The sequence below is a fragment of the Polistes dominula genome, unplaced genomic scaffold, assembly GCF_049000335.1.
Source record: "Polistes dominula isolate Pdom_NZ unplaced genomic scaffold, Pdom_raw_medaka contig_77, whole genome shotgun sequence".
NCBI lineage: Eukaryota > Metazoa > Arthropoda > Insecta > Hymenoptera > Vespidae > Polistes > Polistes dominula.
In genome coordinates this window covers 10,279,429-10,306,976 of record NW_028301152.1, presented here as the reverse complement: position 1 = coordinate 10,306,976, position 27,548 = coordinate 10,279,429, and the positions used below count along the sequence as shown (strand labels likewise).

At 31.3% G+C, this 27,548-nt stretch overlaps 3 protein-coding genes across 6 annotated transcripts; 2 read left to right on the top strand and 1 right to left on the bottom strand.

Annotated features, from left to right (window-relative positions):
• Positions 1 to 164: 164 nt before the first annotated feature.
• Positions 165 to 6,306, top strand: LOC107072936 (putative defense protein 3). The gene is made up of 5 exons (XM_015333275.2): positions 165 to 828; positions 966 to 1,202; positions 1,800 to 2,007; positions 3,710 to 3,807; positions 3,903 to 6,306. Exons 2-4 carry the CDS (start codon positions 986 to 988, stop codon positions 3,768 to 3,770), a joined length of 486 nt encoding a protein of 161 aa, XP_015188761.1. The 5' UTR covers positions 165 to 828; positions 966 to 985; the 3' UTR covers positions 3,771 to 3,807; positions 3,903 to 6,306.
• jus (EB domain-containing julius seizure protein) lies at positions 5,685 to 25,922 on the top strand. Of its 4 annotated transcripts, none has more exons than XM_015333249.2 (6): positions 5,685 to 6,757; positions 15,817 to 15,969; positions 16,773 to 16,913; positions 17,068 to 17,182; positions 17,251 to 17,470; positions 19,963 to 25,922. In XM_015333249.2, the coding sequence occupies exons 1-6, from the start codon at positions 6,559 to 6,561 to the stop codon at positions 20,071 to 20,073; spliced, it is 939 nt and encodes a 312-aa protein (XP_015188735.1). In that variant the 5' UTR covers positions 5,685 to 6,558; the 3' UTR covers positions 20,074 to 25,922. The 4 variants fall into 4 exon arrangements, with proteins under 4 accessions (XP_015188735.1, XP_015188732.1, XP_015188737.1 ...); XM_015333246.2 differs by having other exon boundaries at positions 17,251 to 17,477; XM_015333251.2 differs by having other exon boundaries at positions 5,689 to 6,757; positions 17,251 to 17,438; positions 19,873 to 20,052.
• LOC107072919 (zinc finger protein 830) lies at positions 20,251 to 27,533 on the bottom strand. The gene is made up of 4 exons (XM_015333240.2): positions 27,333 to 27,533; positions 26,696 to 27,194; positions 26,466 to 26,635; positions 20,251 to 26,389 (listed from the first exon to the last, which is right to left on the bottom strand). The coding sequence occupies exons 1-4, from the start codon at positions 27,434 to 27,436 to the stop codon at positions 26,248 to 26,250; spliced, it is 915 nt and encodes a 304-aa protein (XP_015188726.1). The 5' UTR covers positions 27,437 to 27,533; the 3' UTR covers positions 20,251 to 26,247.
• Between the last annotated feature and the right edge of the window lie 15 nt (positions 27,534 to 27,548).

The window sequence follows — 27,548 nt, the reverse complement described above, 5'->3', positions numbered from 1 at the left end:
TCAACAGTGAAAGGGCCGGATTAGCTTTTGCGATTAGAGAACTCTGCTTGAATGCGTTATTCAAATATTCGAATTACTGCTAAAATATATTTAATGGAAAATGTATATTTATTTAGCCTCGCACATAGTTGCTTTAGAAGAAGTAGAGAAACAACAAATCAATATTGATTTATTAATAAAATTATAATATTTTTGGTTTTCATTTCAAGATATGAATTTCAAATTACAGTATTATTAAAATTGTATAGGCCCACCATGCAGTTATTCCATATACGTGCTAAAAATAAATTATTAATTTTTCAATTCGGTAAAAAAACTTTTAGGACACTCTGTATATAAGATCAAGAATATTATGCAAATCATGTGACATAACACATAGGACCCTATTTTTTAAACTACTCATTTAATTAATTTTTTTTCATTCAATTTCGACAAATTTATTCTGGATGCATATCATCAATGAAACAGATAGTTCGGTTATCGGAAAAATCATTTATTTATATTTTGGAAGATGAGATAGGAAAAAAATGATAAAAACAATAGTATAAATAAATGATAAACATATTACAAAGGAACTTTTTGGTATAATTTAATGAACAAGAAAATGAAACGATGAAATCAAATTAAAAGAGTAAAGAAGGGTCGAGTGAAAGTAATAATTCGCAAAAGCAAATTAAAAGCAACTTTGCCTTTGACTGGTGGGATTTCATTGACATTTGACTTACTCGCCAGAGATCGGTCATTGCAGTTTCTTTCGTGCACCTATCTAAGGAGGACCAACGAAATCAAGTGAAAGCGAGCGTTCAAATTTTTCTTTTCGATTTAAAAGTAATTAAAAAGTAAACGTCTTTAATCATTTTAAATCGATAAACGTGTTATAGTTTTTGAAATCTTCTATTTCTATTAATAATATAAAAAGATTATCTCTACTTTTCATGTCTAATTAATTTTAATCGTTTGCAAAGGATACAAGGATCTTCCAAAAATGAGTTTCATTAGGAATTGTCTATTCACGACATCAGCGATCGTTCTTTCTTCGATTTTCGTTTCCGGTTTTCCTGATGGTGCACCAGTAGATGCGTGTGTCAAACCACGACCTAATCAACCCTATCACGGGGATGCAAGAAGTCAACCTTCGAATAAAAGCCCCTATACATTAATAGCTTCATCGTCAGAATACGTTCCAGGAGCACAAATTACCGGTACGTAATAAACGTGATTCGATTGTCCAGTGTACAAAATTCGGAGCATAATACTTTCATATTTTGTTATATTCATTATTAAAATTATAATTATTTGATCAATGTTTACGATGAATCAAAAATTTACTCTTTACGCAAACAAATCTTTAAATCCATTTAATAAGAAATTTGACAAAATAATTGACGAAGTTGTCTTTAGAAATATGAGAAGCTCGTTTTATCTTACAACAGATAAGAGTTTCCAACTTTCTACATAAAAGGAATATTTTAGAAAAGGAAGATAAAGCGAACGTTATTTTTGGTCCATTGTGCTCTTAACTACTTGCATTAGCGAGTTTGCTAATCGATTTTAAGGAACATGATAGCAAGTAGCATTTATTTATTAATTATTTTATATGTGGGAAAACATACAACGTTGACATTTCTCTCTTCATCTTACGCGACAGTTGACTTTGCATTTTTCAATTACAATTTCAATTATATTTCACTTGGAATAATTATTTTCATGATATAATATTTTGTTTAAAAATGTACTATAGTAGATCATTATTGTAATAATTTCGTCATACTTTCATCAAATTTTTCTTTTGATTGTAGTAACCATTAGTGGTTCAGCTTTCAAAGGATTCTTCTTACAAGCACGCGATAGTAATACCCACGCATGGATTGGTTCTTGGGCACAAACACCGAATACAAACACCCATCCTGAATGTAGTGCTGTTACGCACGCAGATCCACGTGAGAAACAACAAGCCACTCTTATTTGGAATGCACCACCGAATACTCGAGGTCAAGTTTATTTCACGTGAGTATTTCGTATAAATAAAAAAACAATTCTCTTACCTCAATGGGAAAAACAAAATGTTAAGAATTTAAACTATACCGAAAAAAAAGAATTACAAGTTGACTGGTTAATTAATGAAGATTTATATAAAATCTCTAAAGCTCGTGAGATTACGTTCTCTCATTCGATTATTTTTCCACAAAGTATTTTGTTCATTGTTAAAAGTAACTCAAAAAATTGAATAAGATTATGTCCGAACACTATAAGCCAGATTAACTCTTAACAAAAGATCATTTTCTATGACTGAATTTTCTATTAGCTTCTTATTATAATACACAAGATAATATTCAATAAAAAAGTTAGAATATTAATTTGAATTTAAGAAAAATGGAAATGTTATAGAAACCAAAATTTGTTTTTAACCGAAAGAATAATAAATTGTTTTTTTCTTAAAGATGATATATTTTTGGAACTTAAAACGTGGATAATTTTGAAATTCGATGATAGAAATAAATTTGAATACAAAGTAAAGGAAAATGTATTATTTACGCGTATAGAGTAACAATTCATTAGAATTCCTGAGTGAAAAGTTTGCCGGCACAGCAAGTAGCAATGTCTATGTATATAGAAGCAGTTGCCAGTAGCTAGATTTAACTTTGGAAGATACAGGCTTGTAAATAGTAGTAACAACGAATATAATCAGACGCAATAGATAAGTACGATTGATGATGTTTCCATTCTTTGTGATGAAACATTTTACCCATCTGTTTAAAAATTGATATATAAAGACTCGTGATTTTAGAGACAAGTTAAATTGTTTCATATTTCTTCGGATGATTAATATATTACTTATCAAAGAAACATAAGTAAAGATGAACGTTAGTTCCACTTCATCTCCTGCTCGTGTTTAAAGATCTTACGGTAACATTGTACATGTGTGTATATAAAAGCGTTTAGAAAGTCTATACTATACACGTACGTATGATTAACATACCAACAACACTACGACATATACAGATTGAGTTAACGCAATAATGTGATTACGAGAGATTGTGAAATTCCTTTCTCTTTTTCTCTTTCTTTTTATTTTTTGGTTGCTTCAAATTAATTTTCTTATTTTGGTAATTATATCATATCATTTTTCATTAGAGTCATTCATATTGTTAATTTGGGTAATAAAAAATCGTAAAATTGATAATATTATAAACCAACGTGATGTCAACGTGAACATTGTAATTATAATTATCGACGTAATACATATATCTATGTTACATATATGTTACTCGTATTGTATGGTACTCGTCACTGAAAATAATTAATCTTACTACACGAATGATCATAAATAGAGGTAATAACGCACGTTTACTGCTTCGATTACGCTTCGCTAAACTTACGAACGGTCCTGCGAATTTGCATTCTATACTACAAATTTTACTCGGTGGACTGAAAAATATCAGTTGAGTTATTTCGTCCGTAAAAAGAAGATCACATGAGGTACAATATTTTCAATTCGATAAAAGTATTATTATTTATCTATTGAGTCAATGAAAATACTTAATGAATAATCTAAATCATAAATAATATAAAATATATATATACATAACTGCTAGTAATTATGAAAATAGAATAAGTAAAAAGAAAATTAATCCATTATCATAATTACTGGCACATATAAAAAACTACACTCTTCTATGTTTTATCTAACTCAATTTTTTGTTTTCAGTGGTACCGTTTTAAAAGAATATGCATTATTTTGGTCGGATTTAGTTGCACGAGTGGCTTAATGAAATAAAAGAAGAAATACGAAACTAAAAATTCAATGCAAGTATAATGTATTATACATATTCGTAAAAATAAATCATAATTTATAATTTGTTTAGTAAAGCTTCCACATTAATAATTCTTCTTTTTTTCAGGAGTTACCAAACAGAGATGCTCGTATTTTAATATTCTCTTATGTCCAAATAAAATAGATATAATCTTCATGTCGAATGAAACATTCACTTGAAAACAATCGACATTAAAATCAATCGATATTTATCGATGTACTCTACCACGCACTGTTTTATTCAATTCTTTAATTCACTAATGGTTTTAATAAAAGAACAAAAAAATATTAAAATGTTCATCAACAGTAAGTAGTATTTACCTATATCATTATTATCATCATTATCATCGTCATAATCTCGTTACAATGTTATATAAAATCCATTAAATTTTTCCTAAAACACGCAGCATCGATAAACAATGTATAAGACATACATAAGTAATTATTTGTCGATAAACAAAGTTGTGTAAGAATTGATCGATTAAATGGTGCAATTTATTATCGACGAAATGTTTGCTTCTGGCAATTCAACTACAACAAGATGTAACGTGATTTTTGTTGGAAAAAAATGTTGTAATGTTTATCACTTCGAACTCAATAGGAAAAAGTAAAACCAAAAAAAAAAAATATAGCCTGAGGGATACGACTACGATATATGGGAAAGATATTTTCGACTCGTTCGTTACTGTTAGCAATTGCACAACGATCTAACGAGGAAGGTAATTCTAGTTTGACTTCTTTCGCATTAACGCACAAAACTCGTTGGACTCGTGCTGCGAATTGGATCGGCTAAAATGAATTTATTGTTATTAACTTGTCGAAAAAAGAATTTTGCTGTTCAGTTCCCCTACTAATAAAGAAATCGAGGAGGAGGAGGGTGCTTATTGCGTAAGATCTCAGCGGCAAGTAAAAGTGTGTCCTACTTCAAATAAAGAGAAAGAAAAAAGAAAAGAAAGAGAGAGAGAGAGAGAGAGAAAGAGAGAGTGAGCAAAAAAAAACAAGAACCATGACGTTAAAAACTAGTCCTTCCCTTTTAGGTAGCAACGAATTCCCGAAAGTGTTTTCTCATTTTTCTAATACGAACACGACATTACTTTTCTGTTCGATTTACAATAGTTAGATGGCTATAACGTGTCATGACATTTTATCACGGACGGTATTCATTGCAAGGGAGATCATTGATAGGTAAGATTACAATCGATCGTTGAAGAAATCGATGTTAAACGAAACCCTTGATTTTAGATAATTCATTCTTCCTTTTCCACGGGAGAGTGAAGGAAAGGTTATACTTTACATTGATAATGTATACATACTAAAAATAACGAACGATTAAAAATACATTGTTTTTTCTTACATCTGTTATATATAGGAGAAAGAATAAGATATAGAAATCATTTTCAACGGGTGCCAAAAGAGGAGAATAATGAACGAACGGCCAAGGTTTCGGATAAATTGTAAGAGCGCGAGCGCGCGCGTATACACGAAAGAGAGAGAAAGAGAGGGAGAGATGGAAAAAGTAGATCGATTTGAAAGAAATTTGGAAGAAACGCTTGGTGCGAACTGGTGTCATCTTGTTCATGAACGATGAAATAAGTCAAAGGGTTTATAGAAAAGTTAAAGGCCAGATGGTGGGTGGTTTAGGAAGGGTCGAAGAAGTGGAAAGGAAGGTCGGCGATGGTAGGTTGGTAGAAGAGGGGTAGAAAAAAACAGCAGCACCGCCATATCTATAAACGTGTTCGTCGCAGAGAAGTACGAAAAGGGATTGGAGTCAGGGTTGTATTGCGCAGGACGCCGGCGCCCCGGCATCATCGCGACGTCGCCCACCCCTTTTAGGTTTAGTAGTAGTAGTGGTGGCGATGATGGTGGTCGTTGGCTAGAGTTGCATGCGCTTTACACGTTCACACACATCGACACATGAGTCGGTGTCGTTTAGTCGCGCTACTCGAGCATACAACAGCATTGGCGCATACACGTGAGACTTCTTGGCGGGTAGTCGTTGAATCTTCGGCTAGATAAAGGAAGAATGTGGAATAACAAGAGGAACAATAGAAACAGATAATTACTTTATCGCGTTCTCCACCAAAATTTCACTCTTCTTCTCGTTTTTTTCTTTTTTCCCCCATTTAGCATAGGGGAGTAACGTATTCAAGGAGAACTAGAAGAAAGGCAAAAGAAGGAATAAAGCAACGAAGAAGAAGACTCGAAGGAACAACAAAAGGAAGAAGAAAGGATTGATTAGTGGTGGGGGGGGGAGAAGGGTGGTAGGGAAGAAAATATAACGACAAGTACGCGGTGGTAGGATTTTCGTTCGGAGTCGTACTTGTCAGTCGGCTCTCGCGGCGTTAGCTAGGAAGAATGCGCATGATCGATCGCACGCGTTCTGATCGGTCGGAGATGTGATACCGGAAGTAGATACGGCGGTCTTAACCTGCATCGCGTGCAGGTGCGGCCGCGAGTGCGTGCTACGAGAAACGTGTAGGGTGCGAGGGCGTGTGAGTACCAAAGCCTTTCGAAACAAGTAAGAAAAGTACGTTGAGAGGGAGAGAGAGGGAGTGAAAGAGAGAGAGAGAGAGAGAGAGAGAGAAAGGACGAGTGTATGAGAGAGCGTGTGTGGATGTGAGTGAGTGAGTGTGTATGCGTGTGCGTGTGAGTGCTCGTGTACATGAGAGGGAGAGAGTTCTGCGTAAAGTGTCACTGTTGAAGGGTAGAAAGAAAAAAGGGGGTGACAAAGGAAAGAGAAAGAGATGACAATACGTTCGAGCATTGGTAAAACGTCGTCGCCGGCTCGCTTGGCGACGACGCCGATCTTTTTTTTTCCGTCCTACGTCAAGATGTGGAATTTAAGTATGCACCTGATCTGCGCCATCGCCTTCTGTTTCTTAATCGCTCTCGACCGGCCTGCCTTTGGCCAGCCAGATCCACCTGAATCGATCACCATCGAAAGTGAGTTCATATTTTTTCATCCTCCACCCCGACAACCTTCTCTTATATCTCATACTTAATCTTTACGGTCTCTTTAATACTATGAAGTTCATGAGAACATTTTTTATTCTGATATTTTATTTATAAAAATTGTCTAAAGTTTATTTCACCTATGTATATATGACGTAACGTTTCTTCATAATTTTGAATTAACGTTTACCACACAAAAATTGCGAAGAAATAAAAAATTCATTTAATATCGTACAGATTTTGTTCGTAACACTTATTTTCTTTTCTTCTTTACCTTTTTATTTGTTCTTTTATGTACCGCACGATTTGAAAGATTCACTAGGGTCAACACGAAGTAGCTTTTAGCCCCGTTGACACGAAACCCATCAGAATCTTTCGAAGATAGTATAAATATATGATAGATCGCGATATTATACCCCAATTTTTGATTTACGATCGCTTTGTTTTATTGTGCTGATAGAGACACGATTTTGTTGGCTCGTAGAATGAAATAAATCAAATCGTGAAACACATTTGTAAGTATGGGTAAAACAACACGCAGCAAGGGTTACACTCGGCAGGTTTTTCTTTTTTTTTTTTTTTTTGATTGATTTACGTGCGAAAACAACGTATGTATATCCCCGCGAAAACGGGGTCGTGCTTTTATTCTTACCTGTAACAGTTTTATATTTTCGTGCATATAAACAATAATAGAAAAAGAATGTTACTTACTATCCTTTGACATACTTTATTTTGTTCTTTTTGATTCTTTATAATTATTCAAATTATATTCTACCCTACTTTTCTGTTTGTTCTTTTCGATGAATAGAAAAATTAAATTTATATTAAATTCAAACATTTATATATTTATTAAAACGAATGATTCTTTAGGTTTGACATTTATTCGTTGACGTTTCTCTCTTTAGATGTTAAAAATCTTGACATCCATTTTACAATTAAATGTATTTTGAGTGGACTTCAACAGGAATTACTTTAAATAACGGAAAGCCATTCGTTTAAATTTACTTTGATATTGTATTACTCGTGAAAGTTTGTCTTCGTTAGTGGCGACTTAACTCTGAACGTCAATTTATACAGATAGAGATATATCCATTGAATGCTTTGAACGATAGATAGATAGATAGATAGATAGATAGATAGATAGATAGATAGATAGATAGATATCTATTTCGTTTGTACATGTAATTCTTGAAATACGATATTTTGTCTCCTTGCATTGTACTATTTTCATATCGACAATGGCTTTATGCCAAATACATGATAAACATAAACCCTTTGTACAGCATAACTCGAGTAGGTGTACATAAGTTGAAACAAGGGTAGCTAGCAGGTAGGAAAACCCTATATAATGGTATAACTTTTGTAAAGTGCATAAATGAATTAGTAGTCGATAGTAGCGAGCAATGTATGTCGCGAATTTCTCTAAGGAATTGCAATCTGCATCATAAGTTATTTTTTTTTCTTTTTTTTTTAAAAAGAGCACTCGTTGTAACTTTATTACATACTTCATATTACTTGGAAAACCCTTTTTGCAGCGTGTCAAAGTGTAATTTTCTTCAATTTAAAAATAAAAATATGTTTAACAGAGTTTACATCATAACTTTATTAAACGAAATATTTCTTTTGATCTCATTGGAGAAAAATACTTAGGAAAAAAAAATTACCCTACTTTTGAGAAGTTTATTTTTAAAATGAAATTCTAGGCTTTTTCTTTTTCTTATTTCTCGCAAAGTTCTAAATAAAAATAGTATTGGAATGCAATGGTTGGAAAATGATCAGTTCGCTAGATACTGTTACGAGGTATTTTTTCATAAAATAAAAAATACCTAGTGATATACCTAGTATAGATATTCATCAAAACTTTGTTAACTTAAAATAACATCGTCTTTTACAAATCTCAAGTATAATTTAACAACATTCAATCTTGAAACTTTTCTAATAAATCGTAATTACTGTCAAAACGTTTTATTCCTCTTATTGAGATTCCTTTGAAATGAATAAACCGAACAATGTGCAATCAAAGCAAAACAATAGTTTATTAATCGACAAAAAAAATGATAGGATATAACAAAGCTTTCGAATATGTTAATTAAATTATTTGACGTAATAATTATAAGAACAAATGTTAATTTGTCAAAAAGATAAAAAGTACACTTTCAATTATAATAATTTATAAGCTAATATGTTCTTGTTCTCTAACATTTTAATACTTTTAATAAGAAGTGGTATATTTTCGATGACTCACTCGAAATGTCGCGATACGTGGCCACGAATTTCCCTTCTATCAAATTAGATCCGTGTAATTTTCGTAATGCTTGTGCGTGTTAGAATTGCCTTGGCGAGGACCTCTACTTGCCGACTTTGTTTCGTGTCTCTACAGTCGCTGAATGATCGATAAAAGAAATATTGTATTATATGAACTCGTGTGCTATGCTTTGTTCGTGCCTGTAAATTTTTCTTCTACAACGTAAATATGAAATAACCCTTTTGCGCTGCTACTGATCAGATAGTTTTATCGATTGTTTATACATACATTTTTTTTTTTTTTTTTTTTTACAGTAAAGATCTTTCTTTCTTTTCCATACTATCCGATCGATTTCGCATCGAACTATGTTTTCCCTTTTTTTATTTCCTGTTTCCTTTCCCTTCCTACTTTTCACGAGACTATTAATTTCATTTAATTGATATGTAGACGTGTGTCAAAAGAAAATATGAAACAACAAACTCCTTGGAATACATTTTTTTTAATTAACGGTGTACATATATATGTATAGGTTTGAAAAAAAAATTACACGTAAGTTTGTCTAGTTCTTTTATCAAACGATACATGATAATAATTAGAACACGCCCTAAGGCAAAATAAATATCACGTGTATTTGCGCATTCATCCCTTTGTCGAGTAACTGGCAGGTTTTTTCCATTGTACGTAGACATAAGTATTACTAGTTACTACGTTTATGTTAAATAATTATTCGAGGATTAATTATTCTATACGTTTCTGTGTTTTTTTATAATTAAAATTAATTAATTAAAAAATCATAATTAAAATAGAACATATTATATTTACATATATATTACGGTAGAAAATATATTTATCATTTTTTAATGGACAATGGAGTCTTGTTAAAAAAAAAAAGTTAAAATAATATATCGATCAATATTTAAACAAAATATTTCTATATACGTATTCTTGTACAGACTAGAACGTAAATAATTTTGCTATAAAAGTAAACGATGTTTTTCAAGCTGACAGTATTAATCGTCGATTGCACTCAACTTCATATAATAAATTTCCAATAATAATATATTATAAGCGATAGGAAAAAGAAAATTAAACAAATGTGTTTTATAATAACAAAAATGATTAGAATTTTAAAAAGGGTTATCATAATCCTTCTTATGTCTTCTTTTGTTTAAACCTTTTATCTTAATAAAGTATCCAATAGTATTAACAAGCAAAGAACTTTGTTCTACTTTTTTAAAAAGTCTTCGATAAGAATATTAATGAGTTGTTTCTTATGACTGATTTAGAAAAAAATTCTTTATTTTTATTTAACTTACTTTTCATTATTCTCTTTTTTATTTTTTCTTGTTTTTTTTTTTGTTGAAATTTACTTTTCGTAACAAATTTTATCCATCCGTTGTTGCATATTTTTTCGTTTGGGTGAACATATAAAAAAATTAATTTTACTTTACGCCAAGTAGATTGCATTACTTTGGTCTTTTATTTTTTATCAAGTGTTTTCTTTTGTTCTCATTATTAGAAAGTAGGGAGTGAATGAACGGTCGATGTGCACAATGCACATTCAACATAATGTTACTGCAGTCCTGCACTGCGGATTCACGTGTGCCTAACTTTTTCTAAACCCTTCAAATGGTTCAAACTCAAAGAAACGTTTCTCCTACTTCTCCTTTCCAAATTTTCCTACGTGTATTCATTTCCAAGTAATGTCTACTACAATTGTTATTTTGAATATTTCACTTTAACGAAACAAATTATTATACAATTTAATGACATGGTTAAACGTGAATATTAATTAAGGTATACTCTTTAATATAATTAAATTAACGTTTCCGAAGTAATCGATAATACAACATATAGGAAATTCATTAACCGTATACATTTCAAATTATTATTCCTCGTCTAACGAGAATTGACGTTTTTTGAAAATAGAAATTTCAAATTTAATTACGTTGATTGGTTTATACATATTCCATGATACAAACAAAACAAAAATGTGCAGATCGATATTTCGATATCCATTTTTTTTCTTTATTTTCATCATTTTAATATTATCAAAGATAGAAATAAAAATTTTTTAGTTAAAGTTAAAATATTGATATTAAAAGAAACAAAAAAAAATTCAAACGAGAGAAAAGATTTTATCTCATCGAAAAGTTGCACGACTATCTGTTGCTTGAAAATTCTCAATAGGCCAATCGTTTTAAAGTAGAAATATTCGGTATTAAAGTAGAAATATCCGGTATTAAAGTCTTCCCTATTCCTAATGATTACAAATATTATTCTCTCTGTTATTACACATGCAAACAATATGACGATTGCATTCGGATTAATTTTATTTATATAGTATTCTCTATTTGAATCGTTCGAAAAAATATCGTCACGGTTCATCTTGAAATAGAAAAAAAAACAGACACAAACACACATACAACCTAGGTCATTTGCAGTGTACGTATCTACATCGTTGGCAGTATTTTATAACGTGACGTGCGATAGTACTTTGCGAAAAAAAGAGCTCTTTCGAGAAGGAAAATATTTGCTCTGTAATCGTCCGTTGGTGATGCTCAATGCATATATAGGCCTCGTACAGAACACTGAGAACTTCATTCAAAAAAAAAAAAAAAAACAAAAGTACTTTTGTCAGAGTAATACATATATGTAATACAGTCCTCGTAAAAACGTACGAATTTCAGCACACGCTTGAAATTTCATTTAGATAATAGAAATTTCGAATTAATTGTATCCTATCGATTCCATCAAAATTTAATTGTAGGATCCGTTAAACGACGCATCGGAGTTGAATTCCGCAAACACACACACACGCATGTCTATGTATTAACTCGTATCATCGTCGTCGTCGTCGTTCACCTTTAATTAGAATCCATTCGTGTGCAATACCGTTAATCCGTAGAAACTCAAACGAACCAAATGATTCTCATATTACAGTTCTGAATCTAAACACTTTTATATTGATAGAAAAAACTACTTTCCATTGTTTACATTCGAGAGTAGGGCTATTAAATGTCGACAATAGCCATTTCCCATTTTTTGTTTGTTTGTCCTCTTACTAAAATCCGAGAAATGACTTTTCCATGTTGCATTATTTATCGTATATAACTAATCTGGTACTTCGAATCAAGTATTATATATATACATCTATATACATTTAAACAAAGAGATAGATATATCTATATACTTTTATATCTACCATTAAAAAATATCTGTGTCAACGAGGACACAGTTCTGTTTCTGGCCATTTTGAGAAAAAGATTTGACGATATGATACAAAAAAAAATCAAATGGAGAAAAAGGTTGAAAGAGAGAGAGAGAGAGAGAGAGAGAGAGAGTGAGAGAAAAGGTGAAAAAAAAACAAAGGGTGGTAGTGTTGTAATCGGGGATCGGGTTGCGTGCCGTGAAAACGACGATTTCTTGCGATAGCTCGTAGTAGTAGTTGCATGCAATATTTTCTACCAACCAAGCGTACTTTTTATCATTACCGTTATTACGCGTCCTTCTCATATGCATCAGCTAGGTGACTGAGTGCACCAGTTTTGCGTTCATTCGGATAAATTGTTCAGAAAAATCGATCGATTAATTATTTCAACTTATCGTTGTTTCTATTTAGTTCGAAGTAACTACCCTTTCGTATAAAATAAAAACTTTTTTTCTTTTTTTATTAGTTTATGAACAATATTTTCTAGAGATGGGGGAAGATGAAAAGAACAAATTAAGTTGTACTCGTCAACGAACTTCTCGAAAGTTTAATTGCGTTGAAACTGGGATTGTAAATTCATTGAGCCGTTAAATGGCATTCCCACAAAGGCATCCAATACATAGCACCCTATTGGTACGTGCCAACTCTGAGAAAATGGGCATTCGATGCTCCTTTTCATTTGAATACCTTTGCTCTCCTAGGAGTCATAACTTGCACACCAAACGTCTCTAACAGAAACGTTATGGCCGCAAAGGACTCTAATTTCACGATTCCACTTATTTTCGATAAATATCTTCTTCCCTTTAGTCAGAGGAAAAAGAATTTTTCTTACGTTTATATCATTTCACGATGTATGATTCTCCTCACAAGTGTTTTTTATCTCAAAAAAATATGAATCAATGAACAATTTTATCTAAAAAGATTATCATTTAATAAAAATAATAATTCACAACAACATTGTTAGCGGGAAGAATAATGTAAAAGATATTGTCAAAAAAAAAATAAAATTAAAAAAAAATGTCAAGCGTTCAATGAAGAATTAGCAGGACTAACATCGAGCTTGTTTTTCGCGTGTTAGTCAACTATAAAGATATCAAACTTCGAATAGATATCTACCTTCGTTATCACGTGATCTACGAATATTTATGTAGGACCGTTTAATATTTCCTTCTCATGCGGTATACTATCTCCTTTCTCTCTTCCTCTTTTTCTCTTGATTGATTTTGACTATGTAAAGAAAACAAAACATAATTTTATATTATTCATAATCTCTTTCGTTTTCATAAAAATAAATCTAAATTTGTATATATAAAAGTAGATTTATTAATCATTTCAACGTAATAAATTTCTGTAGAACATTTGTCAAAAAAAGAAAAGAAATAATTTATAAAATAAAAATTGATCGAACGAAGAATTCCACGTGCGTGGGTTTAACGCACGAAGCTTGCAGACAAATAGACAGACAGGCAGACAGACAGGCAGACAGACAGACTCATTCGCGTTCATTGAAGGTAGTTTCGAAGGTGAGCTTTTCACATACTGCGGCAGGAACAGAAACGACTCGTGCTAGAGAGAGCATTGGCAACATGCCATACCCCCCACGAAATGACCCACTTTTAACGCCTAGTAGATTGACCCGCGCACGTCGCTATTTTTTACTTCTACTTACGGGATCCTACCTTCGCGATAACTATCTCTATAATGTTCTCTCTTCTTCCCTCTCTTTCTTCCTTTCTTTCTTTCTCTTTCTTCCTTTCTTTCTTTGAATAGTACAAACAAAAGACTCAAGACTAATCAACGGAACAGTTTAAAACACAATTCTTTCTAATCGTTCCTTTTAAACGTTTCTTACGTGAGTAACATTGTATCAACTATTTCGAATTTCCTGAACTAGTATTTATAGAATTTATTTTATTATTTATAATTCGAGTAATTGCACCTAATTTTTAAAAACCAACGATTAAATATTTTATGAATTTTTTTATTTTAATTATAATAGCAATTCGTATCATGTTACATTAATATAAATTATTATATTGTAAAAAAGTATTTACCAAATGTGAAATGAACAATCTATTAATATTTGATGCAATACCTTTTTATAAAACCAATGTGCTAATATCGATTATAAGTTGAAATTAATGACGTAAGCGTATTTTATTTTAAAATAATGTTTTTTTCACAGATTACTAATTAATTTCGCAATAATGCGCGAACTGCGACTATCGATTTTCTCCGAGACCTTAGTTCCGTGTGTACACGAAAGTCGGCCTTACCTGAGTCATGTATGAGAAGACGAGATTCATGTTTGACTACCATTCGAGTACAACTTTTATACAATTCAAGTTAAAAGCGTTACAATTAGTTGATACTCTCTTGTAACAATTACTATTAGATTTAATCGATCAACACGCAACGACAGTTTTATTGACAAATTTCTAAAGTAACAAATTGTATCGTAAAACATTTTCTATTTCAATCTCGTTTTCTGCAAGATTGTGACTTTTGTTTTTACTTTGAGACCCAAAAAATAATTGTTAAATCGCGTGACATCTTTAAATTAGCTAAAATCAATTTTAAACTTAACCAATGTAAAATAATTAAAGAAATATATCAAAATTATTCGTTGATCGATTTGAGTTGATAGTTTTGAGGCCAAGCTTTTCTTTATTTCCAAAGAGTAAGAGAAGATTCCAGGTTGGTGGTTAAAAATGAGAGTCAAGTGAGGTTTGAGCTTGAGTCTTCTTCGGTAAAAAAAGATTCTAGGAAGTAGGACATCGTGAAACTGAAAGCCGAGCAGATTGTAAATAAAGTCGTAGTAGGGTCGATAGTTTCGTTGACTAAGGTTGGCCCTTTATTCGAAAGGAAATTTTACAGATTTGTGCTTAGTGGACCTTTCGCTTATATTTATCTATTAATCTAAACGATAGACGGATAATTTAAACGTTCAACGAAATACCGATCATCACTGAACATAGTTGCAACACAAGGATATTTATAATAAAGTTATTTTTAAATCAGCCAGCGTTGAAAGACGGCTGATTATCGAGCACCAATCTATGAAAAATGCAATATACCCATATGGATTAAAATAGTCCTTTTAAGATAGAAATAAAGTATGGAAATATTTCCATTTAAAAATTGTCTCTCTTTTAATGAAATCAAAAAGTTTGAATCAGTCGTATTAAATTACATGAAAACAATTCTACAATTTTCTATAGCTAAAGCAACATTATTATTTCTCATAATAAAATTCTTTTGCACGCCATTTAATAGTTTACCGATTGTGAAATGGGAAAGTAAGCAAATGTCTCTCGAAATGACGAGAAAGAAAGACCTTTTACATTTGGAATCGAGCAAATGTCTATTATGCAGCGACAATACGACAATCAAGGAGGCAGGGATCATTTTGCCTTGCAAAGGGATTGCTTTCTTCTTAGCTCTGTTAATCTTGACGTTACTGCTTTTATTATCATTAGAATATATCAGCTGACTCTGTAATCCTTCTTAACGAGAATCTCATCTATTTAAATTGTATTTTAAATTGAAGCCCTACAGTATATATTATACTAACTTTTTTCTATTTCCATTTAGATAACTTCGATCGAGGAAACAAGAAATATAGCGACAGTTGCGTATCCGATCGCGAGTGTGGCTTCAACGGATCTTACTGTGAACCGAAGAAGAACATATGCACTTGCAGAGAAGAATTTAAAATCACTAATCATATTGACAAATGTGGAAACCGTAAGTTAGTATATATTTAAACGTGTTACACAGTAGAGACAAATTATTTTCATAGTTGTTTTCATCTTTTTTGATTATACTTCATATAAATTTGCAAATAATTGACAACAATTGATTTCGATTCTTCGATCTATCTATATCTTTTAATTACAACACGTGTACATCCAATATCTCGATAATAACTAAACAAATATATTTCCTCATCACAGTGTCACAACACATTAAGATTGTCCAATCTGACAATGAGTGATAGTAGGGCACCGAAATATTGGATGATAATTGACTGTTGTATCATGAGGATCTAGAAACAATGGTACTCTTTTGTTTGTTCATCATACACGAGTACCTTGTAAAGTAGAAGTGAGAGTACCTTGCATATAGAGACGTCAGCGACCTCGATAATGCACGTCGTTTCCTTTGCTTGTCGATTTCACTTCCGAATGAAGGGATTTTTTTTTATTTCAAACGAAGAAATCATTTCTATTAGCCTTTTATCAAGTAATAAATTTATAATATAATATATATATGTACATGTACAACAGGTTTAATTTAATTATATATTCATGTATGTATATGAGGAATATGGATATTCAGATATTGACCATTTATAACCATCTTAGTTAACAAGTTATAACAATGTAAGTTTATGTAGAATCAAATGTTTTCAAATTAAAACTTTATTAATGAGAAAAAAAGTTAATAGAAGAATGAATTATATTATGGTAATTTCTTGACACTCGTTTACCGAGAAAACAGAGGTGACGTAGATAAAGAAAAAGAAAATCTGACAAAATTATTTTCAGCGGTGAACGTTAACGAGAGTTGCTTCTTTCACGAACAATGCGAGGCACGTGTGAGCCAAACAGAATGCAGGGACAATCGATGCATTTGTATCTTCGAGAAGATTCCTGTGACGCAGCCCGACGGTGCCATAGTTTGCATTGGTAAGGGTGAAAACGATGAAAGATTTTAAAAATGAAGAAGAAAAATTCTTTCTTAAAATCGTTCAGACACGTGCCAGTTTTGTTCGATACCGAATGCTATTGGTGGAATGTCTTTAATGAAGTACGATAAGTGAATTTTTGATGACGTTTTTAGCCGAGAACAAAGAACCACCAAGTTTGCAATACGTGGACCCAGCGATGATCGGAGTTCTCGTTGGCATGGCACTGATGTTCGTCATTATATGCGTCGTCCTTAGACTTTTCAGCAAGTAAGTTTAAGGTGACGAAACTTTAACAAAAGTTTGACTATGATATTGTCCTACTTGGATCGTTTCAGAGCACGTTGGCGAGAAAATCGAACGATTTTCAACACTCCCAACGCACGATTGATGAACGTCTCCTTGTTAAGGGATAACAAACTTCTACATACACAGGAACGTCGTGGTTCTAGGGCAAGTGTACGCGTACCATCGAGGCAACCATCGATGGTTTCTTTGCGTGCACACTCGCCAAATGCCTCGCAAGGTGCGAAACACACTCAGCACTCTCAACACAGAGTGAGCCGTACGGGTTTTTATTCATTCACTTACTAAGCAAGCAACTTGTTATTAAAGCCCCGTTTCTAATAGAACAGACGACTCTTCTATCTTCCTAATATACGTATACGTGGTGACCTTTCGAAACGAGCACGATCGGAATAGATTTTCATTTTTTCAAGTAGAACAAAAAATCCTGCTGGATTTATCTTACTAAGATAATAGCCTATTATTTTCAAATCTAGCCCTATATTTGAAGATATATTTTTCTCGAGTAAAACGGAGAATCGGGGATAGGATCAATACATTTTTTTCCTCTTATCTGGTCTATCTACGTTCTCTCTTTGTGCCAACCTCCTTTTGTATATCTCTTTCAAAATATCAAAATATGTTATCTCCTTGCTGAAAATATTTTGCTAAACATTCGCAACTAACAGATGCATTTTAGAATCACTATGGGGTAAAAGGGTAATTTTCTTAATTAGTTATAACATATGCGCGTTGGTTGATACTATTTTTGATTAACGTTTCTGAAAGATAAATGAAAAAATATTGTATTGAAATTTCTTTTTTTCCATGGAAACATCGGAGGTATCGATTTTGATTGGTCACCTCGTATGTATAGATAAATATCAAAAACTACACACATACTTGTACACACAATATATATATTTATATATATGAACATATATAGTACATGACATACGTAGGGAAAATATCTGATTATCTATCTATCTATATACCTGTTTTGCCTGTCTCGATGTAGAAGAGTTCTTCTTGCCACGAATCTTTCAAAGAGTGTCTTCTTCTTCTCGCGTTACAATCGCATGATACAGTCGCCTGCAAAGATGAAAAGCTGTTTGCTAAGTAAAGAACTGTCTCTTCGAGTTTTTTCTTTTTTTTTCTTTGAAATAATTTTCAAAATGTATCTTAATTTGTTGTCAACCAGCAGATGACTCCTCTATGCTAAAACAGCTGTTATTATTTTTCTTTCTCTTTTTTCTCATCTAAAAAAAGTATTTCTATCATTTTCGCGATCTTTTTTTTAATTATTTTTATCTTTAGAAAAAGAATTAAAAAAAATAAGAAACCATATACATATATATATTTAATCGAAAACTTTGGCAAGATTTTATCAAGAAAAAACTATTTGAGGATCCCATCTACTTTCGTATCGGCCATCTTGGATTGTAAACACCGGATGCAAGATTACGATACGTGAAATTAACGTAAAATATTGTTGTGATAATATTTGATATGCATTATTAAAAAATTGTAGACATATATTATACATATGTATACATGAACGTATGTATATATCTTTAGTGTTGTTCTAGAAAAAAAAAGCTATTTCGTTTGATCTAGCGATTCCAATTTGTCGATTAGAGTTGCTTGCTACAGTAAAACCAACGAATATGTTTGCATCTATTCTTCAAATCATCCAAAAGAAAAATATCACTTTTTTATTTTTCTTTTCCTATCATCTCTTATATATGATCATCATTTTTTAAAGCTAAATTTTGTACAAATCACTTAGAGGAAATAAGAAGAAGCGTAATTTAAAAAGCTTCTTCTTTTTCTCTCGGCTTTTAGAAATAGAAATAGTAAATTAGTATAAGATGTTAGACATTTTTATAATCGATGAAATTGCAATAGTTAAATGAAATGCATGAGAGTTCGGTTCGGGTGATTAAAAACAAATCATTGTTTAATAGTTTACAGTTAACAAAGTAGACGCTATTAGTAAACTTTTTTAATTGACATATTATTTTCATTATTATTACTATTATTATTAAATTGTTCTACTGTAGTAAATAGTTATCGTATATTTCATATTCCGAATATCATAGAATTGTCGCGATTGATCATAGCAGAGTAATGATTCGTTTCTAATTTTATTATCAACATTAGTTTAGAGTGTTAACGCGTTAAACGTAAATCAAATGTTCTCTCTTTCACGATTACACACTGTCCACTAAAACGCAGTGGTAAAATTTATTCGAACGATCTTACTCTTACGTTTTCCCACGAGATGATGATATTTCATATTTATGAGAAGTAATAAATGAAAGAAGGTCGTCAAGTTGTTTTTTTAAATAAAAGGAAACCGTAGTTGACTCGTTCGAATACATTTGACGATTATTCAAATCTCACGGGGATGTTTCGAAGATATGATATGATGTTAAATGTTGCTAAACAACAAAAATTCAAATGATTTATTAAATAATACTTTCATATTTTGTCTGTTAGAATAGAAAATCGATTCTCTTCGAAACAATCTGTGGTTTAGGGGACAACCAACATGTGCATGTGTTATATATATATATATATTAGAAAAAAAAAACTAAACGAAAATTGTTATTAAGAACAAAAGAGCAAGTAAGTAAGATAAGTGCATTGACTAATACATCTCTCCCGCGCAGGTATTCGTGCTTAAAAGCTATTCTCTGGCATTTCGTGCTGTCGCAAGAAAGCACGTGATACTTTAGCAAGAAAAAAATCTCTGTCGCCAGGGTCACGTACAGGATCGCGACGTGGCAGCCGTGGTAGCAGTGGCAACGCATCGGCCGTATCAACCAAATCAAACAACAAATCACCACCAAGTAATCCTCAAAACAACGTGACAGATCCGGTCTTGGAAAACGTCACCGTTGAGATTCTCGAACCCAAAGCGTAGATTATTGGATCGATTAATCATCCTAACCCCCTCCCGCGTTTCTATTGTTTCATCGATCGGATTTTACATACATTTTCATAAGCGACAAATAATTTTGCTTTTCTTTTTTTTTCTCACTCACTCACTCACTCACTCACTCACTCACTCTCTCTCTCTCTCTCTCTCTCTCTCTCTCTCTTTCATCGGGACTATAAGTAAAATCGATTTTCTTACCACTTCTCTTCTGTCGCGAAGAAAATAATCTAAATCTGATCGTTAAAACGATTTGTCTCTGAGAGGAAGGGGTTGGAACTGGGAACGGGAGGGAGGGAGGGTTTTACGGGGTAAGGCCACGTCGTTAAAATTATAATCATGGCAATCATTTCTTCTTCTTCTACTTCGATCATGGAAAAAAAACAAAAGAAAATCAAGCTAAAAATAACGTGAAAGTTTGAATTAACTAAATTTGTATCTCGTTCGCGAGTATTTTCAAAGTACCAACGAAAAATGACGATACATTTTTGCACATATATATATATATATATACTATATCTGCTCGATGGAAGATTAATATAGAGATTATCCGAAGAATTTGAACGAGTGAACCTTTATCTTTTGCATTTTATACTTTTTAATAAAAAAAAAATAATCATTATATAAATGTCAAGTTAAATTTACGTAGAAGAGGGGTTGTTATTTGTACGCGTATGAAAGAATTGAAATATCGCGATGTGAAGGGAAAAAGAAGTGGATTCTATGTTTGAACTTTGTTTAAAATAAAAAAAAAATAAAAAAAAAAAGTGAAACCAAAAACAAAATAAGAAAGAAAAGACTGTTGAACGATTCGTCGGACGATCTCTGTGTTCTATCGTACTTCATTCGATATTCGTACACCATAATTTTCGCGTCTACTATAATATACTAACTAAAAGCAAGATACAAATTGTACTCGTCAAATCTCCATCCAATGTGTGTATGCGTATTATTAACCGATTTAAAAAATAAAAAAAAGAGGGATAAAATTATGACAACTAGGGGTGATTATGTCGGAGATAAATTTTTTTTTTCTCGAACAAATATGATAGGGGAACGATTTTAAATATCGTTCGTGAGAATAGACGAAGGACAACAAGTGAATAATAAAAAAAGAAAGGCAAGGAAGATAATATAATAAAATATAATTTTACATCTCCGAATTCCAATGTCACAACTCGACTGGTGTCGCGAAGCCAATATGAAAGGGACCAGACGAAAGTGTTTGATTCAAGATTTTGGAAGAACTAATATCGAAATAATTCAATGCATCATCGCATCGTAAGCACTGCAATTTAGCACACAACGTATGATCCCGATACTGTTAATCTTGTCCACGATTTAATCGTATTGAAATGTGCGAATATTCGAATGATGTTTAAGAAAGAAAGAAAAAAAAGAAAAGAACAAAAAAATAAACAATTAACAAAAAGAGGACTTTAACTATATAGAAGAACTAACAAAACTATTCTTGTAGTGCTATGCCCGAACTATAAGTATATATATACTATACTTACGAATAAAAGATTCGATCACATACTTTGGATTTTTGAATGATCTAATGATCTCGAATATTCGTTTCATTCTGATACCAAATGCCCTAATTAAATCGTACGATATAGTAAGTGTAGAACGTAAATTAATCTATATATATAAATTTGAATTTAGATTTAAAACATAAATACGTAACGCATAGGCTTCTATATTTCGAGGCGACGAAATTTTCTATTTTCCAAATGAAAATCATCTTGATAGTATTACTTTTTAAAAATGATAAACGCAGCCGACCATACAGCCGCCAATAATTTCATAAGTTTCATGTAAAAAAAAGCAAATATAAGAAGATGAAAAATACACATATATATATATAAGTAGATGTGTACGAATAATTAAGAATGTAATAAAAAGTGTCATCGAATGAAATTTTAAGAAGAAAATAATACGCGGGTAAATTCGAACGATCGCCTCGAAACACTTTGCTATAAGTAGAACGACCAATGGTATATCACAACCTTATATATATATATATATATATCTTTATCTCTTTAATTCGCACAAGAAAGTCTTTACGAAGAAAAGATGCTTGATTAAGACAAAAATTATAATATTTCAAATTTCTTAATGACTTATAAGAATATCATTAAATAAAAATAAAAGAAGAAAGATAAAAAAAAAGAACTCCAGTACGATTGTATCTGAGCAATTTAGTGCCTACGAACTGCGCGTATATTAAAAATGCATTATTCTATAAATTAAACGAAAAGATAAATTCACATATATACATATAAAATATCTATTCATAACACTCATTACATACATACACAGACATACACGCACACACATACATAGACGTGTTATAAAAGAAAGATAAAAAAATGCAGCAAACGATTAACATGAAATCACGTCGTACAAATTTTATTTCTGTGTAGGTACAATTTTAAACAAAGCTTAAATTATAACAAAAAAACTATTTGCAATATTCGTAGGTTGTTATCTATTTCTTTTGTCTTCTTGTTCTTTTTGAAAATCGCTCATTGACTGTGTCTGCTCTGTGATCCATGTGCAACGTATATTAATCTTATTGTTCTTCATTCTACCTTGTTATTATATTAATCACCTATTAACTATTTATTAAATATTATTAACATTATTATTATTGTTATTTAGGAGTAAAAAAAATTCGCGCTTAAATTTTCTAGTCCGCACCTGTGAAAACTTTAATAATAATATTGTAAAACATCTGCATTCGCATAACTTTGACTAGACGTTAAGCCCTCTCTGCGCAAAGCGCACGTAAATTATTTACATGTAGAATGAAAGGATTATAAAATAGAAAAAAAATAGAAAGAAAATAATACATAGAGGAAAGGGGAATTGTGAAAGAAAGATAAGAAGATGGTGTGTGTGTGTGCGTGTGCGCGTGCGTGCGAGTGTGACTAGACGAATGGAAAAAAGAATGAATGGAAAAAAAAAAGTGCGCGTGTCGCATTAATGCGCAAATCTATTGCTTCATCTGACATTTTTAAGATTAGACTAATTTAAATCGCTAAGAGAAACAATATCGATTAAATTCCGAAACGAAATTGGGGGAAGGTTTCGATTTCAGAATTTGATCGAATTAATTTACGATATTATTAGATCAAAGCGCAAAAAACACACACACACATATATATATATATGATTATCTATAAATAAACGCATAAAACATTGAATATACTTTTGCTATGTGACGTGTCTCGAAGGATTCATCGATTCGAACGAGGTCAATGATATCCTTTGGTTCTTCTCAAGTCGTAGAAAGATTTAACGAATTAAAAGTACGAAGCTTAGCGAGCGTTAGAAATAGTTCATTAATTAGAGCGTAATGCTGATCGATTTGCAAAAAAAAAAATAAAATGAACCAAAGAAAAAAAAGAAAGATGAGAAAATGATATGAAAGAAGAATAAAATATCTCGAAGAAGTGTACTTAAATGTCCGCATATCGGCGTACACTATCTTTGAATAATTCGTTATTATACTATCGTGTAAAGTTAATAAGTGCATCGCCGCATTTATGCACCAAAAAAAAAATAAAAGGAAAAAGAAAAAAAAAGAAAAAAGTAAAACGATTTATGCATAGAGTTTCTTTCCGCCCTAAATGAGAAGAAAATGGTATTATAAAGGAAAGTATAGGGGACTTGCGCGCAAAAAGAGTGCCTCCTTTAATTCTTACTCAAAGACACTCGCTCACTTTTGTAAAAATTCTATTTTAAGCGATCTTTCAAGAAAAAATACTTCGCGTATTCTACAATCGCTTCTCTGCAAGTGCCATTTCGTTAGAACTATGATAATGAACACCGGATTGATGATAATTATTCGCCGGGTATAATAAAATATTCGATAATCGTATATACATTTCGCTCGGCTCGTTTCTACGCTTTAATGTGAAATCTTACGTCTTAGGATCTTCGACCGCCAATCATCGCCAATGCGTGTAGCAATACCTTAGATATCTATTTATGTATAACTTAATCAATTTACCTTAGTATATCAATGATTATATCTCAATATCAAATCCAAAATATCCAATCTCTCGTCTCCTATCATGTTGAATATTTATCAGAAATCCTCTTCTTTTAAAATGTTGAATTTGTTAAAACAAAAATCGACATTGGATCGATTCAATTGATCGTGAAATATACAAATTGTACCGGCACAAAAGATAAATCTTATAAACAATCCAACAATTATTTCCGTCGGTTCTTATAAAATTCCATAACGAGAGATTCAGTGCGATTTATAAAAACTAAATTGCAATTACACGTATTCACGATAATGTCTGCTAAACAATCTACGAAATTTCGATCTTTTCCGATCGAAGAGGTGCAAGTGGTGCAAATATGGGGAAGTGTTTGGACCACTTTGACGCCGTCTTTGATAAAATCGATCGAATTATCCTCCTGAATAATTCAAATATATCGAAATCATTTCGAATACCGTTTACAATCTATTGTACCTGTGACAAATCATTTCTTTTTATATATTACGAGAGATAATAAAATATATCGAACTTTACTTTATCATAATAAGAAAGATTTGAGACAAAAGTTTAAGGGTAAAATATCCTACTCGATGACAACGATTATTGCGATGTGTCACCGTGAAATCAAAATTAGGATGATGCGCTGAAAAACGCAACAGCAGCAACAACAACAACTACAATAATAACAGATGATAGATTAATACGATAGTTTAGTAATCAATAATTTATATGTAATTATACAGTATTTGAGAAGCGTTTCCGTTTCTTCACTAGATAGAATCTGACAGTCGTATATTAAGATAGGATGAGAATCGAATGGAGACGATATACATGTTGTCCTTCATCGAAGACATTTTTTCACGATCTTAATCTACGATTTTTCTTCTTAACTCGTCACATAAGGCACTTATCACCAAAGATTTATTCCTAATATCTTAATGATCGATTTATCACTTTATTGTATTATGTATAATATAAGTGAAAGATATATACTCGTTTTGTCTTATATTCGATACTAAGAAAATATTATAGGAAATGATCGCTTACTTTCAGGAATAGTTATACAAAAATGTATAACATTTTTGTGACCGATAATATTATATTACTCTCTCTCTCTCTCTCTCTCTCTCTCTCTCTCCATAATTAATTTTACTTACTTTCTTCTTCATCATTTTGAAGATTGATAAGTCACATTCATATATTTTATCACCGATATATTCGTACTTATATATATATACGCCGACGCAACCCATGATGTATAATTGTGATCTGACGTAAGGTTATATACATATGGCAAGGTTGATAAAAAAAATACTATAATGCATTTTAATAATGTTCACACATATGTAGTCTACATTGATCGTACATACGTAGGCCGCTTTTACTCGTATGATAATTTATAATTAAGTAAATTACTACTAAGCTCTATGACGCGTTACATCTAAGCCTCTAAGAAAGTAAGGGATGGTTTTTTGAATGATCAGGGGAAGTAAAAAAGAAAAATAAAAACAAAATTGAAATCATATTATAAAAGCATAAGCAGATTTTAAGTAAAGGAACACTTAATTTAGAGTAATAGAATTTAGGAACTCAGTGTGGATAGGTGCGGATGAAATATTATACAAGTCCCTTTTTTTTTTCCAAAACTTTAAATATTTTATAAAATATCACATGTAACGAAAATAAATATCGTTACAATATGATCTGTAAACGTACTATATATATATAAAAATATATATATAAAAAAAAATATATATATATATATATACATATACTATATACTTTAATAGCGGCTTAGCGTACCTCTTGTAACCTTTATATTATATATTTCATATAATATAGCTTATAACAAATAATGTATAACATATACCAAATGTATTTGAAACTTAATTATATATTCTGACTCTGAATTCATTTTAATAAAATCTTAATACACTGTATACATTTTGTTGACTTAAAATTTCCAATTTTGTGATAGTGGTTCATATTTTTTTGTCAAGTTCTTACGTTTAAATAATACTAATTAAAGAAATATAAAAAAATAACTTTTATAATAACTAATAAACGTAAATACACGAAAATATATTTTATTTATAAGAATTCTTGGCTCTCCAATCTAAAAACTCATCGAATTCTGTTTCATCATCGGTTGACATATCATCTTCTACATTTTCCAATTTTCTGTCTGTAGCTTGAACTTGTTCTTTCCGTTTTATAAAGTCCATTACCCTTTTAAAAATAATTTACATATAAGAAATAATAAAAAGGTACAAAAAATAATTTTAAATATATTTATTATTCTTACCTTGACCAATATCGTATTTGTTCTTCTATTTCATCTCTTTGCCTCTCTGTCGTTGCTTCTTCTTGATCATCAGCTATGATTTGTGCAGATTGAGCTGTTTCTTCTTTAATTTCTTTTTGAAATTTTTCCCATTCCTCTTCAATGGGATCTTTGTATTCAACATTACGAACCTAAAAAGATAGGAAAAATATATAAATTATATTTAAAATTCATATTTTTTGAGACTTTACTTTAGCATCCATAATTGGATCGTCGAAGAATCCTTCTGGCAAGGCTGCCTGGTTTGTTTCTTTTACTTTCTCCTTTTCTTTATCAATATTATTTTCTATATCTGTATGTGTCCTGTTCTCTGTGTCACTATTTGTTTCCTCTGAAGAATTTTTTGTTTCTTGCGTTGTTATAGGAATGACCGGTGTAGAAGTGACGCTTGACTGTTTAGAAGAATCATCAAAAAAATCTGCTGGTAAATTTGATTGTGCGAGTGGCTTAGAAGGATTCTTGAGTATACCCTTTATTTTTTTGTTCGTAGTATTTTCTTCTAATGGGGAAGAAGGCCTCTTAAATGTAGATGATACAGTTGTTGAAGGTCGTTCAAATTCTAACTTTGTTTTCTTTGCTAATAATACATTTTCTTTATGAGTTTTACTATTTATATGAACGGCCCAGACTGTTTCACTGCGTACAATACTCTTGCAGAGAATGCACATTAATTGACCTGCATCTGTATATGTGTTTACTGTGTTAAGGAAATTAATAGAAAATGTTGTCTATATATATGTATATACGAATAGAGTAAAATCTATTAAAATATAAATAATAAAACTAAAATAATAAATTTAACCTAAACATTAGTAATGGAAAGGATATTTTGCTAAAGGTGATTCTATCTTCTTTACTATTTCGAATTTTTTCTTATGTTCACTCATAGCCTTCCTTAAATCTTCTTGAGTTAATTTTCTTTTAAGCGTCATTTTGATAATTTTTCAATGCACTTTATTATAAATACATACAATATTTACACAATGCAAGCATAATATAAAAAACTATCAGCTGACAGTTGCACTAGTATTTACTAGTAGGTGG